A 19610-nucleotide genomic window follows, 5' to 3' on the forward strand; every position below is an offset into this window, starting at 1 on the left:
AAATATCAGTTCTGATATGGACATGACCTGATCATATCGTTTATGATTTGGACTTAATGGTTTTAATTTGGACATGATCAATTTGAATGTTTTGTTAATGTTTTTTTATGCCTTAAATAATACTCCCCCCATTCATTTTTGTTGTTCCCCTAAGGAATGTTGGGTGGTTTTTAAGAAAACTGGGATCTTGGTTTGTATTGGGATATGAGTAATGATTGGGTGTAAGAATAATGATTAGGTGTAAGAGATTATATATTTAAAATAAAGTGAAGAGAGAGAAAATATTAAAGAAATAAGATAAATGGGAGATATTTTTTATATTAACAAAATAATAAGATTAAATTCGAACCAGAAAAATAACAAAAATTCGAACTAACTCTAAACCGAACCAGAAAATTGAAGAAAATTCGAACCAGAAAAACCAACCAAAAAATAAGAAAATCCAACAAAAAAACCCAAAAATTTCGACAACAATCAGCCCACAAATTCGACAAAAAAATCGAGTAGAATTCAACCCAGAAATACGAACAAATTCAACCCAAATTCAACCTAGAAAATCGAGCAAATTCAACCCAAATCGAGCAAATTCAACCCAGAAAACCGAACAAATTCAACCCAAAAAATCAAACAAATTCAACCAAAAATCGAGCAAAGTTCAACCCAGAAATACGAACAAATTCAACCCAAAATTAAACCCAGAAATTCAAGAAAATTCAACCAAAATCAACCCAAATTTTCAACATGAAATTCGAGAAAATTCAACCCAAAATTCGACCAAAATAAACCCAAAAAATTCGACAAAAAATTCGACCAAAATCAACCAAAAATTCGACAAAAATCAACACAAAAAACTCGACCAAAATCAACCTAGAAATTCGTCAAAAGTTCGACAAAAATCAACCCTAATTTGAAACATGAACACAAAAATAAATTAATACCCAATTGATCTCAATATCACGATTTTGAGGATTTAGAGGCCGGTCAAATTCGACCATGAAGACTCTAGATCTAGAGTTTTCATGGTCGAATTTCACCATCTAAAACCATAATACGTATTCTACAGCTTTTTCCGGAGGGTGGTGGCGGTGGCGGAGGTGTGGTGGTGGTGGCGGCGATCTAGAATGAAACGTGAGAGGAAGATGGAAAATGAAGAACATTTTAGTGTTCTTGAGAGAAATAGAAAGAGAAAAGTGAGAGAGGAAGATGGAAAATGAAGAACATCTTGATGTTCTTGAGAGAAACAGAGAAAAACAGAGAGAGAAAGGAGGAGAGAGAGAAAAGTGAAGGAGATCCGATTGAAAAGAAGAGAGAGATGAAGATAGGGACGGGTGAATTGGGAAGAGGGGATGAATAAAATAATGAAAGTGGTGAAATTTAGGTTGGAAAAAGGGTAGAATCTTAGGGGTTTTTTTTGGTAAATAGTGGAGAATCTTAGGGTAATTTGTTAAAAAAACAATGGTCAAAAATAGTAAAGATTCAGTAGGGGAACAACAAAAAGAAATGCCCAAAAAGGCAACGGGAACAACAAAAAGGAATGGAGGGAGTAGATTTTAATTGCAACGACAAGAACATTATTTTTTATTAAAGCAATAATAGTAATAAAATATTAAATATAATAACAATGATATAAACATATACCAATAATAATAATAATAATAATAATAATAATAATAATAATAATAGTAATAATAATAATAATTCATAAAATATGTTGTACAGTTAATAAACGTTTCAAAATCTGGTCTGATCTGAACTTATTTTTTCTGATCTGATCTGATCTGAACTTATTTTTTCTGATTTGATCTGATCTGATCTGATCCGGTCTGGTCTGATCTGATCTGATTAAATCTGAAATAAGTAATAAGGTCCTGAAATAAGGTGAACTAAACAGGGCCTTAGTGTCGCAAAGGAAATCTTAAAGTGGGAAAATATACACGTAGAACTCCGTGAGATTGTTTGCGGATTGGTTCATGTTTATTATGCTTTGTTTCATAGTTGAATGCATATTAATTCTAGTAGATGAGGGTTTCTAGTTTATCTTTAAAAGGGGTTTAGGCCTAGCTAGAAAATAAGAGGGGGAAACACATTGGTGAGAGTAATTATCAATTGAGGGGTTATTGTATTGCTTTGTTCTACATTGTATTTGCAGGGTTTGTTCCTAATCGTTTGTGACACGTGTTTGGTTATAACAAGACTTTACAATCATACTGAATAAGTTACATTATAATTAATTAGGGAAACATATATTTTTCATACGGAAGTATTATTCTATTAAAGCATACGAGCTATAAACGAGATGTTCGAATTTAAAACTTGTTTAATAAACAAATCTTAAATATTTGCTCGAACTTGTTCATAAACATATCGATTTATTTACACCTCTAATTGTGCTCAACACCACAAACCCCCAAGTTATAGATGCCTTTGAATATAGATGTCTTGAGTTTGACTTATCAAGACGCCTTTGAATACGAAAGCAATCATGGTAGGACATTTACGGTCATTTTGTTTTAACTGAAGACAATTTTTATGGGGAAACATAACTGCAAAATAGTTTTTGTGTTTTCCTTAAAAAAAAAGGTATAGAGAAAAAAATGAAATAGAGGTGGAAAAAAATAATGAACGGTTGAAGAAAAAAAAAAGGAAAATTCAAAAAATTAATTTTCAAGGAAAAATACAATAGTAAAATATTTTATTTTTATTTTTAAAGGACATAAAAAATGGAAGTGAAAAGGAGATGAGGAAGATATTATGGAGGGAAAAAGGAGAACAGACAAGGAACATTGAAAAAACATATTCCTAAAATGTGTTTTCTGTCAAACCAAAAGAAACCTCAATGTCCGAATTCAAGTCAGAGAAGTCAACCGTTCCTTTTTGGGTGTGTCTTCCGGTTCTTCCCAGCATCTGAGACACGTAATTCATGGTAGGCCTGGATTGCGGATTGACATTAAGGCACATATTGACTACTTCTAATACAGACTTCAACTGTTCAATGAGTTTTAAACCTGTTGGATAAGCAAGACGAGAGTCTAATACATACTTAAGCTGTTTTTCCATTTGGTCATCGGAATGCAACTTCCAAACATACTCTCGTGGATGTGCTCCCATCAGGACTTCTAGTGCTAGAACACCAAAACTGTACACGTCACACTTTTCATTTATAGTCATGGTGTAAGCCAACTCTGCAGCCATAAAAATAAAAAAAAAAAAAGTTGCATTAGAACAATAATTCAACTAAAACTCATATATATATGCGTTATTATATGGAAGACTTTTCAATGGCTACCATGCATTAACCTGTAGCCATTGTAATTGCTTTCAATCTCAACCCTTTAATTTTTGAGACTAATCTTATCCATTCGACTGTTTGACTATAAGATTTTTTAAAATCAGAATCAAATTAAATTAAATCTATTTTAGTATTTTATATTTTGAGGAAACTGTTTTTCATTTTTTTTAAATAGAGAAAATAAATCGCTGAGGAACCACTGCTATACCTCATGCAACATTTTTGCAATCTCCATTGATGTGCCTCCAAAATGAAAGTTATGATATTGTCATTTGAAATCAGTATCTATAAGTTCAATATTTATTTTATGCTGCAGTGAGACATTATCAACATTTAATTATCTCCATTTGTCCATCCAAATTGAACAACATAAATTTGATAGATCGGAAGCCGATGTATATCACCATCTATATACGAACACCTACCTCTCCTTTCTCTTCCGGCAAGATCGATTCTATACTGCTTTTTATTTATGAAATTGGTTTTTAGCTTCTTCCGTAAATTTCAAAATAGTTAATGCATGTTTTAATTCTACTCCGTATTATTTTCAAATCTGGATTTTAAATCATATGAACAAACCAATGGAATCAGATAAAATGGACAGGTTACAACTCGTACAAGTGAATTTTCGTAGAAGAAACTGAATTTTCATTTATTAATATTAATCTTATTTTTATAACTGTTTTAATTTTAAGATATATTAATTTCCAAGTCAACCCAATGTATGGAATGGATGGTCCTGATTTAATATAGAAATTTAACGGTTTTGATCAAAAAATTACAATGGCTACATAATTATTGTAAAATTATCCTTATTATATTTATTGAATTATTGTATATTACATACCTGGGGCTAGGTAGCCGTATGTTCCAGCAAGTGCAGTCCAATTAGATGAATCTGGATTTAGGAACTTGGCAGTACCAAAGTCAGAGACATGAGCCTCTAATTGAGCGCACAACAAAACATTTTTACTTGATATGTCGCGGTGAACAATAGGCGGTACGCAATTGTGATGCATGTATGCCAGGGCATCAGCAACACCCTTGATGATTCTCACCCTCTTTTCCCAATCTAGCTCCTTTGATCCTTCATTACTTCTTAACACATCATCTAAGCTTCCTCTTTCCACATACTTGTACGCCAACATTGTTATGTTATTGTGCAAACAGAAGCCATAAAACCTCACAATGTTTTTATGTCGAATCTCTGTTAATGCTTTTACTTCATTCACGAAACTCCTAGGCACTAACTCTGCCTTTTCCACTTTGAACTTCTTAACTGCTAATACTTGATTATTCGGAAGTGCTGCTTTGTAAACACTCCCGGTTGCGCCACTTCCAATGCAATACAGACTGTCAAAGTTTTCTGTGGCTTCCACTATGTCCCTGTACACTAGTTTCCCATCGAAGTTGAGAGCACTGTACACATCTTCTGAATCTTGAGCTTGCTGTAATTGTCTACACTTTCCCAATTTACATCTTCTCCAAAATAATATGCTGCAGGATACAACAAGAAGAAGAAGAAGAAGAAGAAAGGCACTTGCCATTGAGGAAGCTGTGATTACTATGACAGTCTTTTGTCTCCCTCGGCCTCGTGTGGGAGGTGAAGCAGCTTGTGAATTCCTGCATGGTTTCATGCCTCTAATTTTACCACACAAGTCCTTGTTGCCAGCAAAACATTGCAAAGGAAATGAAGAGAATGCCTTGTTGTCTGGAAGTGGGCCCTCTAATTCATTAGATGAGAAATCAGCAACTTGTAAGCTGGTGAGTGAGGCTAGTGAAGAAGGGATTTGGCCACTCAGATTATTATGAGAAATGTTTAAGCTTTGAAGGCTTATGAGCTGGTCGAGCTCTGCTGGTATCCCTCCTGTAAGGGAATTATAACTCAGGTCTAAAGAAATCTGTAGCTGAATTAACTGCCCGATCTCATGGGGAAGTTGGCCCGATAAACTGTTGATGCTCAAATTCAAGTTCAACAGATTTGAGCACCTTCCGATTTCGTGTGGGATCGGTCCAGTTAAATTGTTGCTGGAGATATCCAGATGCTGTAATCCATATAAGCCTCCAAGCTGTACTGGTAAATGCCCTGAAAGAACGTTATTTTGCAAAGACAGTTCCAGCAGTTTCGAGCTTTGTCCAACTTGAGGTGATATATTTCCTTGTAGCCGATTTGAAGAGAGGTCTAATTCCATCAACCGAGGTAACTGGAAAATGTTTCTTGGTATTTCACCACTAAGAAAGTTTCCAGCTAACCTAAGAACAGACATGTTTTGGCATCTGCCCCAAGTTTCTGACAGTTTACCGCGTAATTTGTTGTAACTCAAGTCAATATAATTCAAGTTAGGATAAACTCCAAAGGCCTGTTCAAGATCTCCAGTCAGTTGGTTATGTTCAAGGCGAACACGGTACAGATTGGGACAATTTTTAAGGCTTATTGGTATTGGCCCTGTAAAACTATTACCAGTAGTACTAAAGTTAACTAGCTTTCCACCCTTGCAAACATAGGGAGGTAGTGATCCTGTGAAGTTGTTTGCCCCCAAATGAAGTATAGTCATCGATGAGAAATTGCCAATATCTTGAGGTATATGGCCAGAGAATTGATTTAGAAACAACCGAAGATCGGTCAACTTAGTGAGTCTACCAATTAAGGCAGGGATTGATCCGCTGAAATGATTTTCATTCAATCGTAGGATGGATAACTCACTAAGATTGGCCATCGACGAAGGGATATGGCCTGAAAACTGACTTCTATCGAAAGCAATAAGGGAAAGGTATTTGCAGTTTCCAATTGTAGATGGAATCGGACCCTCTAGAAATGTATCTTGAAAGAGAAGTCTTTTGATACTGATGATACCAGAAGATGTTTGTTCTGTTGAGTTAGGGAACAAACTCGGGTTTATTTGGCCAGTGATATTGTTTCCAGAGAGGTCAAGTTCCTCAACTAGTGTTAGATTAGAAAGGGAAAGAGGTAGAGTACCATCAAAGTTATTTAGAGAGAGGTCCAGTTTTAAAACTTTAGAGATGATTCCTATGTTTGAAGGTATTGTACCAGTAAACAAGTTTTTTCTAAGGTGTTGGTGATCATGATGATCATACTGATCACTTACTGCAAACTGATGAAGAATGTCAGTTAAAGAATTAGTTACAACAGTTAGCTTAGTTGTTACTTTTTGTTATTAGCTTGTTCCTTAAATACAGGAAAGTTAGTTAGTATATTACAGATTGTAATAGCCTATAAAAGGCAGCTTGAGTTCACAGAATCTCATTCATTTTCAATTCTAATAAAACAATTCCCTTCTCCCTTCTTCTCTAAATCTCCTTGATCACTTCTTTGCTGATCTTTAACATGGTATCAGAGCGGGTGAGTAATTCATGCTGCTACTGAGTTTTTTTTTCTTCCGCAAAAGACACTTCATGAACAATTGAAGTTCATATTTTGTAAAGTTTTTTTCGATCAAATTTCTGCAGTTCAATCTTGAGAGTTTGATCAGATTCTTTGTGTTTCTTTCTTAGTTCAAATTTCTGCAGTTAAATCTTGAGAGTTTGAACATATTTCTCATTAAAACACATTCATAATGCCAGAAAATTTGCCAGCAACTTCTGATCCTAACTCACCATATTATATCAATCCTTCTGAAAATTCTTCTTTGCCAATTGTTTCTGAAAAATTCAATGGAGAAGGTTATGGTGAGTGGAAGAGAAGTATGTTGATTGCTTTGGCCACAAAAAATAAGTTGGGATTTATTGATGGAACCTTGGTTAAGCCAAGTGTTACAGATCCTACATATTCTGCCTGGCAGAGATGTGATGCTATCATCATTTCATATATTTTGCGTTCTCTTGAGAACTCTATTGCACGTAGCGTGATATTCCTTGGTACTTCCTCTGAGATTTGGAAGGATCTTGAGGAGAGGTTTTCACAAACTTCAGGCCCTCAACTTTATACATTGCAGCAAGCACTGGCAGATCTCAAGCAAGGATCAGATATTTCAATAACTGAGTTCTTTACTCAAATAAAGGCAATCTGGGAGCAAATTAATCAGATGAATCCTTTGCCTGTTTGTATTAGTGCTGGGTGTACTTGTACACAAATTTTTCTGAAACAACAACAAGAAGAGAGACTAGTTCAATTGTTGATGAAACTGGACAACAAGTTTTCCACTGTCAGGTCTAGCATATTGATGATGCAACCTTTGCCATCAATTTCTTTGGCATATAAGCTCTTGATTCAAGAAGAAAAACAAAGGCAAGCTAGTCTTGTTGATGAAGAGCAATCTGGAAGAGTGATGGCCTTTGCAGCAGATTACAAGAAGTCATTTAAACAACAAGGATATGGTCCAAAAATGACATTTCAGGGTGGAAATGGAGGTAATAAACTGACAATCACTGGTAAAAGAAGTGGTGCTGTGATCTGTGATCATTGTAAAATTCCAGGTCATACCATGGACAAGTGCTATAAGTTACATGGTTATCCACCAAGTTTTGGCAATAGAGCTAAGGGTAGAAAATATGCTGCTATTGCACAAAATGAAGGAGATGGTGATTCTGTTGGTGATCAGAACAGTCTTGTGACACATCTTTCAATGGAGCAGTACAATACCCTCATTAAGGTTCTTCAATCTCAGGAAGTTGACACACACACTGAGTCACAGGTTCATGTGGCAGGTACTTGTCTTCTAACTTGTTCCAATTCTAAATGGATTGTTGATAGTGGTGCTACTGACCACATTTGTTCAAATCTTGATCTGTTTGATTCTTATCAAAAGTTTGCCAAGGTTCCTAACACTATCACAATAGCAGATGGTAAACATGTGATAGTTGAGAACATAGGATCTGTTAAATTTGATAATGGTATTATTTTACAGAATGTGTTACATGTGCCTGGTTTAAAGTTCAATTTGATTTCAACACATAAGTTGTGCAAAGATTTGGGTTGTGAGGTTACTTTCACTCACGACAAGTGTTTGATTCAGGGTCCAGCATTGACACACTCTCTGGTTCTTGGTAATCTTACTGCTGGTCTCTATGCAGTTGAGGAGGGTAAAGTGAATCAACAAGTTGCAGTAGCAGAACTTTCCCAGAATAATGAAGAAGAAGCCAAGCTTTGGCACTTGAGACTAGGACACATGCCTTTCAATAAAATACATCTTGTTCACCCTTGTTTAAGTAGCAAGATAGGCTCAGATGTTGTGTGCCAAGTATGTCACAAAGCAAGACAACCTAGGCTTAGTTTTTCTGTCAGTAGCAGTAAAACAAATAAGGCTTTTGATCTATTACATATAGATACTTGGGGACCTTATAAAATCAAAACTTATGATGGTTTTAGTTACTTTCTTACTGTTGTAGATGATTACTCAAGAAATACATGGACATTTCTCATGAGAAATAAATCTGATGCAGTTGTCATTCTTGTTGATTTAGTTGTTATGATTGATACACAATATGCCAGCAAAGTCTTATGTATAAGAACTGATAATGCTAAAGAGTTGTGTGAAGGGGATATGTTGAAGTTTTATAGACAAAAAGGCATTTTACACCAAAAATCTTGTTCTGACACACCCCAACAAAATGGAGTTGTAGAAAGGAAGCATAGGCATCTTCTAGAAACTGCTAGAGCCTTGTATTTTCAATCTCGGGTTCCTGTCAAGTTTTGGGGAGAGTGTTTATTGGCTGCTACTCATGTGATCAATAGAATGCCACTAAGTAGTATCAACTTCTTATCACCATATGAAAGATTGAACAATTTTGCTCCTAAAATTGATCATTTGAAGGTGTTTGGATGTTTATGTTATGTTTCTACTTTGAAAGCTGGGAGGTCTAAATTCGATTCTCGATCTTCTCCTTGTGTCATGATGGGTTACCCACCAGATCAAAAGGCTTACAAAGTTTTTGATTTGGAAAAACAAAAAATGATTGTTTCAAGGGATATTAAGTTCTATGAGAAGCACTTACCCTATCATTATGAAACTAACCATACTATACCTAAGTTTCCTATTTTTCTGCCTGTTAACACCTCTTTTGACATGGATACTATATTTGATATACCCGAACCTTTTATATTTCAGTCAGATACTGATCTTACCAGGTCTGATTGTACACAAAACATCACTTCCAGTTCTTCTGTTTCTCTTCAAAACATACCTTCAAATACAAACCCAAACACATTACTACATCCAAATTCACCTGAAACTTCAAACACAAACTCAAACACAATACCAAACACATCTCAAAATAGAACATCAGCCACTGAAACTTCAGTTTCTCAGTCCAATACAGGCACTGTCAGACAGTCAGAAAGAACAAAAAGGAAACCAGCTTACCTTGATAATTATGTGTGTTTTGCAGAAAGTGTTACTGATCATTGGTGTAATCTTGTGCAATTCGATGATATACCTCCACCCTTGAAGGCTTTGATCAACCAGAATGCACAAATAAATGAACCAGTGAGTTATATGGAAGCCTGTCAGCATAGTGGTTGGGTTGAGGCTATGCAAAAGGAGTTGGATGCCTTGGTTGCTAACCAAACATGGGAAATGGTTGTTTTACCAAAGGATAAGAAAGCGATTGGTTGCAAGTGGGTTTACAAGGTTAAACTTAAAGCCGATGGAACAATAGAGAGGTTAAAGGCTAGATTGGTTGCCAAGGGTTTCACTCAAAGATATGGTGTTGATTACATGGAAACCTTTTCTCCAGTAGTCAAAATGGCTACTGTTAGATGTCTTTTGTCAGTTGCAGCAAGCAATAAGTGGAAGTTGCATCAATTAGACATTAACAATGCGTTCTTGCATGGCAATCTCAATGAGGAGGTTTATATGACAGTACCTCAGGGGCTCTCTAATCCTCACAACATGGTATGCAAATTAAATAAGTCTTTGTATGGCCTTAAACAAGCCTCGAGGCAATGGTTTGCAAGGCTTAATGAAGAGTTGCAGCAAATGGGTTATGCTCAGTCAAAGAATGACTATTCCTTGTTCATTAAAAAATCCAATGAACACATTACAATTGCTGCCATCTATGTGGACGATATTATACTTACTGGCTCAGATGAATCAGAGATAAAGTTTTTTAAAGATCATCTCCATAAAGTATTTAGTATCAAAGATTTGGGATTACTTAATTACTTTTTGGGGATAGAAATCACTCATTTACAATCTGGCATCATTATGTCACAGAAGAAGTTTACAAGGGAGTTACTACAAGACTGCAATATGGACGTTTCCAAAGCAGCAAAAACTCCATTACCTCTCAATCTTAAGCTCTTGACTGAAGATGGTGAAATTTACTCTGACCCTGAACATTACAGGAAAGTTGTTGGAAAATTGAACTTCTTATCTCACACTAGGCCGGACATAGCGTATGCAGTTCAGACTTTGAGCCAATTCATGCAACAACCAAGATTAAGTCATGTTGCAGCATTACAACATGTACTAAGGTACATAGCTCACACCATTGGCCAAGGTATACTTCTCAAGGCAACTGACAGACTGACTCTTCAAGCCTTTTCTGATTCAGATTGGGCCTCATGTCCTAACACAAGGCGCTCAGTCACTGGTTATGTTCTCTTACTTGGGAACTCTCCAGTTTCATGGAAATCCAAGAAGCAGTCCACTGTTTCCAGAAGCTCTAGTGAAGCCGAGTATAGAGCCATGGCTGCAACCGCCTCTGAAACTACTTGGCTAGTTCGATTGCTGAAAGATTTGGGGGTAAGCAATCTTCTTCCTGTTACTCTTCATTGTGATAATCAGAGTGCCATCCACATAGGGAAGAACCCTGTATTCCATGAGCGTACAAAGCACATAGAAATAGACTGTCACTTCACACGTGACAAAGTTCTGGAAGGGTTAATTCAGCTTACATATCTTCCAACTTCAGAGCAACTTGCTGATATAATGACTAAAGCTTTGTCTTCTGTTCAGCATGATAAGCTTAAGTCCAAGCTAGGTATGTTTGATACATCCTCTAGCTTGAGGGGGGATGTTGGTGATCATGATGATCATACTGATCACTTACTGCAAACTGATGAAGAATGTCAGTTAAAGAATTAGTTACAACAGTTAGCTTAGTTGTTACTTTTTGTTATTAGCTTGTTCCTTAAATACAGGAAAGTTAGTTAGTATATTACAGATTGTAATAGCCTATAAAAGGCAGCTTGAGTTCACAGAATCTCATTCATTTTCAATTCTAATAAAACAATTCCCTTCTCCCTTCTTCTCTAAATCTCCTTGATCACTTCTTTGCTGATCTTTAACATAAGGTCAAACCCAATTAAGTATGGAAATGAAAAGAAATTGAAGGCGTCAAGCGTACCTTCCAAGTTTAGGTATGACAAGGTTATGTTGGTGACTCTTCCATGGTTGTTGCATGCAATCCCCCTCCACATACACGGGCTTATATCGTTGGAGGAAGTGCGATTTTCTGGTAAAAGCCATGATTTGAAGGTACTCTGGTTATGGAAACTTTGTTTCCATTGAACAAGGGCCTCAGCTTCTGTTTGTCCTAGGAAATACTGGTATGAATTTGATTGAGCAAGCAAGCACATGCAACTTATTGCAAATATGAGGAGAAGATTAACGCTAATAACCATATTGCAAAACTTATTTTTGTTTTCCAAATGTTGAGAGAAACTGATAAATTAAATGATTACTTGGTGAGTCAAATGTAACACTATAAGAGGGGTGAATTGTATTAGGAATTTTGTGGACAATTTTTCTGGGTTACAAAGATATATCCTAATGAACTAAATTGACGAGGAAACTTCTTGACCCAATCAAAAGGAAATACCTCTACCGCGTTTATTGTAGGGAAACAACTCAGTTATAACTTATAATCTCTATACTCGAGTTCTTCTCAAGCCCAAGTTCCCCCACTATAATTCCCTTTAATCGGAGTGCTACTCACTCTCTCGGTACAATATGAATCAATTTTAATTTACTCAAGAATTCACTCAAACCATTAACCCTAAATTACAATTCAAATAAAACTCTAAGGCCAGTTTGGCTATTTGATAACCGGTAATAAATGATGTCAGTGAGGATAAATCTAAGTGTTTTTTAATATAAAAAGACATAATATCATAATATCCATGGTAATGAAACCTTATCTTAAACTTGATGGTGTTTTCATAAATTTGCATTACCATTTTACCAACTAATACCAATTTCCAAATGATGGTAATGGAAATTTATTGGGAAAAAAGAGATACGTATTATTTTAAGTGAACTAGTGTTTCTGAAAATGGATATTGACCTTCCATACAAATTTACGTACAAGTAGATTAATTGTAATTGATATCATTTATGATCGAGTATCAAACGGACTGCTAGTGTTTTCTGAAAGCTTAAAAGTTGAGACTAGTCAGCCGAAGTGTTTGATAAGGCGCGGCGTTGTTCAAAGTTTCTTGTATCGACCTTGTTGAGTGGTTCTTGATTAGTCTTAAGAATAAGAAAGGTCTTCCCGTTTGCCTTATTTATTCTCCATCATTAACCACCTCATGTACTCTCCATCTCTTATTCTACTTTAATAAACTTCCTACCCTAGCCTTTAACTTGCGATCTAGGCCATACGATGTATTAGACTACCGGCCATATTCCTATTTCATGATAATAACATGTACTATCTCCATTTCATAAACATCTTTTCGGTTACTATTTGCATAAATATTGAGACAAAAATAAGAAAATTGGTTGAATGTAATAAAATATGGATAAAGTAAGAGAAGCGTGTGAAAAGGTGGGTAAGTGTAAGAAAAAGATGAATAAAGTAAGAAAAAAGTAAGTGGCAAATTGTAAATATTGTGAGGTATAAGAAAGATAAGTTAGTAAATTTTCATGTCCAAATATAGGATAAAACAAAATGTAAAAAACATTATGAAACGGACTAAAACGGAAAGTGTAAAGATCGTTTTGAAACGGCGGTCATAGGTACTAAACCTAGCTTGATAAGAGTATTAGACTACCGTCCTTCGCTATTACTCTCTCCGTCCTTAAAATATTGCCACACAATACAATTTTCACTTTGTTATAAAAGAATGCAAAAGAAAAAGCAAGTGGGTTGATATTCTTGTTTTTTTTTTTTCTAAATTAAATAATATTATGTGAGTGTCACACATGAGGATAATATATTATGAATGGTGTGAGAAAAATTCAAAGGGACAAACTAAAAAAGAAATCGAGTCCATCTTTTAAGGACGGAGGGAATAGACAGTAAATATTATTAGGTATACTCGAGTGTACCGTGCAACCAAGAGTTTTTTCCATGTTCACATTTTCTCCTCACATTATAAGTCCATATAAGGGGAAAAGTAGACTTAGACTCGATTCATGTATAATTTTAGAATATCATTTTTTTATAACCTTTATGCGCATAGAATAGAAAATTTATGTCACATCTTAGAGACTGGGAAAAATTAAATGGGGCAAATGTTTAACTAATGTGTCTCGGCGATGCCCACATTGCCACTTCTAATATTACCATTTTATATTTTGATTGAGCTCAAGTTTTCACCATGATACACGTAGTTCACAAAGTCAAAAGAACCTTTAAATTCATAAGCTATAAAAATTATTTATCAGGTCAAATAATTTTGTAATTAGATCATATTACAGTGAGTTCTATTTGTTTTGAATGTGCTTTATATTATTTTGTAGTATAACCAGAAATAGATATTCCCTTCGTCATTTTTTTAACGCATCACTTGCAGTTAGGGATGGCAGCGGGTCTTGGATCCTACCCTGATCCTGTCAGACCCTACCCTAAAATTAGGGTATGGGTCTTAATTTTGTATACCCTCTATAGGGTAAGGGTAGGTATGGGTATATGATGTATCGGATAAGGCAACGTAAGGGTCTAATTTTTTCAGACCTATACCCAGACCCTACCCATAGACCCTTAAGACCCATACCCTACCCAGACCTAAACTAAGCCTTGCTCAAATTTTTTTATAAAATATAAAAATAACACAAAACCTTAATGCAATCAACAAAATCACATCTACTCCTCTAACAATCATCCAACATTACCACTCACTAAGTCAAAAAAAAACCCTCTAACATTGACGTGTGTAATTGAGAACCTTGGATTTTTTTTTAATTGTTGACCTTAGTCGATTAAATTGTAATGTGTTTAAGGAAGGACAAAGATGATTTGCGGCACTAGGATTTGTTTGTTTTAAAATGTCAAATAATCGTTTGACTTTTTTTTTCCCTGCAAATTACATATGGTTGGATATAAAAAAGTCGATAAAAGCTATAGAAAAAATAGGCAACACGGATGCGCTCCAGACCCTACCCATACCCTACTGGACCCATATGATCCGGGTAAGAGTTTTGTAATTTTAGACCCTCTAGGATAAGGATAGGTATGGATATAGGTCAAAAAATTAGGGTCCGGATATTGCTAGACTACCCTACCATTGCCATCCCTACTTTCAGTGGCACATAATTTTAGGAGGCTGGTGCAAAATTATTATTAAATGGTGTAAGTGAGCAAATATTTCTTTTCTCCAATTCTTACCAACCGGAAGGTCATAGGTCATTTTGGATGTTTAGAGAAGGATTACAACCAAATTTGGGATTATTGTGGGTTAAATGTAATTGAGATTAAAATGTAAAGACCATCAATAGTTAAGATTATTCTTGTTAAATTTTCCTTTTGCTGATTACATTTATCCTTCATTAGTCAATACTACCCCTTTTATCAATAATAAAAAATAATCAATGTTGTTAAATGTCATTTTACCTGAAACAACTAGTAGCTAACAACCAATTTTATCAAACTGGTAGCTAACACTAATAGTTGGTCAAATAACTCAAGTGAAATAGCCGCCCACCGACGGTCAATCGTCAAACACTCGTATAGACGTACAGTGCATTATAGCCTTAGAAGTTTTCTCTTTCATTCAGATCAGGGGAATATGAATATATGATGACCTTATGTTAACAGTTGCTTGGGGAGCAATCAAGGCTCCTAAGTCCTAATTACAATACCAGGGCGTTTGTTATGTATGAAATTATGAATTGGCTAAAATTGTAACACAACTGAAATTCTCAAAGTTGCGCTAGAAAATTCTAGCGTTGACATTTGTGCCCTTAAAAAACTTTTAGCCCAGGTATGTGTGCATCAAATCTATTAGGTATGCGCTAGATTTACTCTATAAAGCATAGTTTGAGTTGAAAATGTTACGTTATGACAAAGGGTTTAAAACAATTTTAATAGCGGAAATTTATTTACAATAAATTTTTCAATAGCGGAAAACTTTTCATTTGAAAAGAAGAGAACCCATTTTTTCACTTTTCTCCTTACATCCCTCCTTTCTTCCCACCAATCCTCACCCATTTATCCTCGCTCTCGTCTTTATATGCATTTTGAAATTTTACTTTTTGTTAGAAAAAGTTGCCATAAAATTGACTTTGATTTCCTATTTTCCTAATTTCCTCATGTCCTCTAGCTAGATCGTATTCAAATCATACCATGCAAAATTGCAAATTATGTATTGTGAGTCTTTCTATATCGAGGACTTTACTCCGAATAAACAACAAAAATATAGATAAATAAATATTCTTGCACTCATAGTAGTAAAAGGTCCATAAATGACGGAGTACTACGTACTCCGTACATTATTACGAATATTCTCCACAAATACGGTACAACAGCAAAATACAATTCGGCATCCATGTCACCAATGGTACGTACAATATACTAAAATTTAAATTAACAATTTTAACGATGGAAAACTATAGAATCTTTATTATACAACTGCCTTTACCTTAAAAGATACAACCATTGTTATTTATAGGTACATGTACTTACAAGATTCTAGAACTATATATGGTCTATGGACATAGAAATATCTTTATGCTGTACCATATGCACGCCGGTTTTGTGTCGAAAATTGATGCATTCTACGGATTGCCGGCCCGATGACTACTACGAGCGCGAGGATCATATACACCGCGTTGCTGAGAAACAACTATATACAGTATGTTTGTGTTAGTCCCATGTATGTAAAACAATAAGGGTAAGCTTTTGTTATACTGTACAAGAAATTTGTAAAAGCTAACACATATGTTATATGTAGTAGGATAAATTGTTTTTACCGCCTATAAAAATCAAAAAATTGTTTTTTACCATCTATAAAACTAAAACTTGTATTTTACCATCTAAAAAAAATTAAAACTTATTTTTTACCACCTGAAAATTTAAAAATAGATGCTCTATGATTTTCTTTAACTCCTTCACCTTCTTCTCTTTATTGTCATTGAATTTTGTCAATTTTATATTATTGTGAATTCATGAAAAATGAGAAAGCATGGTAAGAGAAAGAAGTTAAATACATGAAATTGTGGACGAATGAAAAAATATTAGAGATATTACCGCTATTGTGCCCAACCACATAATTATTTCATCTATTTTTCCATTTTCAGGTGGTAAAAAACAAGTTTTAATTAAGTTTTTTTTAGGTGGTAAAATACAAGCTTTATTTTTTAAAGTAGTAAAAAAATAATTTTTTGAATTTTTTAGGTGGTAAAAAACCAATGTATCCTATATAGTAAGTAATAAATTAATTATACCTTGAGTTTGCGCAAGTGATGAGGTGCTTCCACGACGCCAATTCCCTCCGCAAGTGTCTCCAACACACAGAAGAACTGCGTCACCAAAATAATCCGAAACATTTACTACTTCCAATCGTACTAGTTTGAACGAATGGACATGATAAATCCCAGTGCGTATTCATTATTTAATTATTACTATATTGTTCATATACAGTGGCGGTGTTAGACAGTTTAAACGAGGTAGGGGGGCGAATAAGTATTATAAAACAAATGAGCAAATTAAATTACCTCTTCTTGATCTTGAGCAGAGAGCAGGGCTTGGTGTTGTAACTAAAACTAATATGAGTAAAGCCATGAGTAAAATGTGAACTCGATTGGAAACGTATGTATCACCCATTTTGTTTCAATTAAGCTATGGTATAAGAAAACTGTTAACCAAGGGATCGCAATTTATAACATTCACCAGTATGTGTGTCTACGTAACACGTATGTGATCGTAATAGCAAGAGAAGAAAATTCGATGCCCTAGTGAATACGGTTCAAATTATTAATTGTTGTCCCATCGAAGCGGATAAGTGTAAACATTACAAGAATTTGTATCATTAAGGACAATCTAATATTGACGGGTCAAAAATCCTGTCGCAAGACCCTTTTGCGACGTGGTTAACAATCAAATAAAGACAGGAACAACTATCGCACATGCATTTTACGACGGGCTAACGACAGGATTTTCCATCAATGACGGACCTCTCATATGATGGGTTCGTGACATAAAATCCCATCACCATTAGTCTAGTTTTAGCGACGGGATTTCTCATTGTTAATGGTACAATTTCTTGTAATGAGACCACTGAAAGTGGTTATAAAAGGTTTTTTCACAAAATACCCCTGGGTTTTAACTTAATTCACCATATACACTCGTATTTTAAATAATTCATCATATATCCCTAGAGTTTGGAAAAATTCACTATATACCCCCAAGGTTAAGCAGTAAGGGAAGAAAATTCAACGCCTTAATATATACTCAAACTATCAATTGTTGCCCCTACTCGATCGAGAAACTACAATGATAATATATCATTTTCCGACATTAACCCATCATGTGTTCGGTCATGTGTCCGGGATCATTATATTTTGTTCATGCTACGGTGTAGGACAACTGTTAACCAAGTAATATATCGCAATTTATAATACCACTACACTGAGTACTCTCGTCTACCATTCAGTTTCACCAGTCTTTACGCAACGTGATTGTGATATGGCAAGAGAAGAAAAATCAATGACCTAATATATAGGGCAAACTATCAATTGTTGTCCCAACTCGATTGAGAAACTAGCAATGTATAATTCCTTTTTATTAATGAGAATTTAGTCATTTTTTTGAAGTAGAGAAATTAGTCATTTTAATTACGTAATACTTGTTGGAGTTTTACTCCTTTCGGTCTGTGTTGAAAAACTCCAAATTATGTTGCTTCAAAAGAATTAAAGTTCCCGTAAATACAATGTGGTTTTTCCTATTATGAATCATCAATTTTGGAGCGTAATTATTGAATTGATTGTGTAATGTCAATTAATTGATTTGTTGACCATTATTACCTTAATTGTTTCCTCCATTTATGGCCTAATTGATGACCAATTAATAGCCTTTCATATTTGTAGATCCTTTTGGCCTACTTAAAAGGCAATTGATTCTTCCTCCAGACACAGAGAAAAGAAAACCTTATCCATCTTCTCCGAAAATACAAACACAAAATCGACCATTGTTCTGGGCATTGCTTAAGTGTGTTCTCAATCTTCGTATCCGTCCACACCGGAGATAAAGAGTCGTATAACCCTGGGGTTGATTGCCATGAGTCCGCGTGTGTGTAGCGGGGCAAATTCAACTTTAGGGCAGTGATTGGTGTCACGCCACGACAAAATTTCAGATAAGCAATTCTAATTTAATCGGCTATTAGTCATATCTCTTACGATACTTCCCTTCCCAGTTGGGTTCATTTACAACCCATAAATCCAAAATATCAGCCCTCCGGGTAAACACAATTTTTTTGTGCATCAACCTCCCACTCTCCCAGCTTTACACGTACGATGTCAGTTCTATGTTACCCTGATTAGTTTCTTTGTTGATAATTTTTTATTAATCGTATGTAAAAATAAAAAATAAAATAAAAAACAAACCAACAAACTCGTTCGACATTATTGCCATTTTTATGTGATTTGGTTATAATTTTGAAAGTTATGTATGATCAGGTTCGGCCCTTAACATGTTCATTGTTCAAAGTGATATACGGAACATGACTATTTTAAAAAGGCCTCAAAAATTGGTAAAGTTTGAATTTTTAAAAAAAAATCCAGATAAAACTTTACAGTTTTGCACGTGTTAGGATTAGATCCGGCCTTAACATGTTCATTGTCCAAAGTGATATAAAGAACAACTAAGGGTGCAAATGAGCCGAGACTCTCAATAAACTACTCGAGTTCGGGTTTGGTGTACAGTTAAAGCTTGTTCATGTTCGTTTATGTAATAAATGAGTTGAGCTAGAACAATTTTTAAAGTTAATTTTAATTTTAATAAACAAGCTTGAACATGAACATAAATATGCTTGTTCATTTAAAGTTCATGAACAACTCGTTAATTCAGCTTCATGAACAAGCTCATCTATTTGTGTTCACTAGTTTTATATGCACGTGATGCGTGCGAAATTATACACAAACTAAAATCATAGATAAATACATTGTCACAAACCAGAACAAATTACATAACTCATGACGAT

General features: G+C 34.9%; 2 protein-coding genes across 2 annotated transcripts; one reads left to right on the top strand and one right to left on the bottom strand.

The window, feature by feature from the left end:
- Positions 1-2218: 2218 nt before the first annotated feature.
- Positions 2219-6356, bottom strand: LOC110805849 (MDIS1-interacting receptor like kinase 2-like). The gene is made up of 2 exons (XM_022011469.2): positions 4137-6356; positions 2219-3182 (listed from the first exon to the last, which is right to left on the bottom strand). Exons 1-2 carry the CDS (start codon positions 6004-6006, stop codon positions 2800-2802), a joined length of 2253 nt encoding a protein of 750 aa, XP_021867161.2. The 5' UTR covers positions 6007-6356; the 3' UTR covers positions 2219-2799.
- An 11-nt stretch (positions 6357-6367) lies between these two features.
- On the top strand, positions 6368-8674 carry LOC110801286 (uncharacterized). Its single transcript, XM_022006633.2, has 2 exons — positions 6368-7954; positions 8263-8674. The coding sequence occupies exons 1-2, from the start codon at positions 6865-6867 to the stop codon at positions 8295-8297; spliced, it is 1125 nt and encodes a 374-aa protein (XP_021862325.2). The 5' UTR covers positions 6368-6864; the 3' UTR covers positions 8298-8674.
- The last annotated feature ends 10936 nt before the right edge of the window (positions 8675-19610 follow it).

This window comes from Spinacia oleracea, chromosome 6 (assembly GCF_020520425.1).
Source record: "Spinacia oleracea cultivar Varoflay chromosome 6, BTI_SOV_V1, whole genome shotgun sequence".
NCBI lineage: Eukaryota > Viridiplantae > Streptophyta > Magnoliopsida > Caryophyllales > Amaranthaceae > Spinacia > Spinacia oleracea.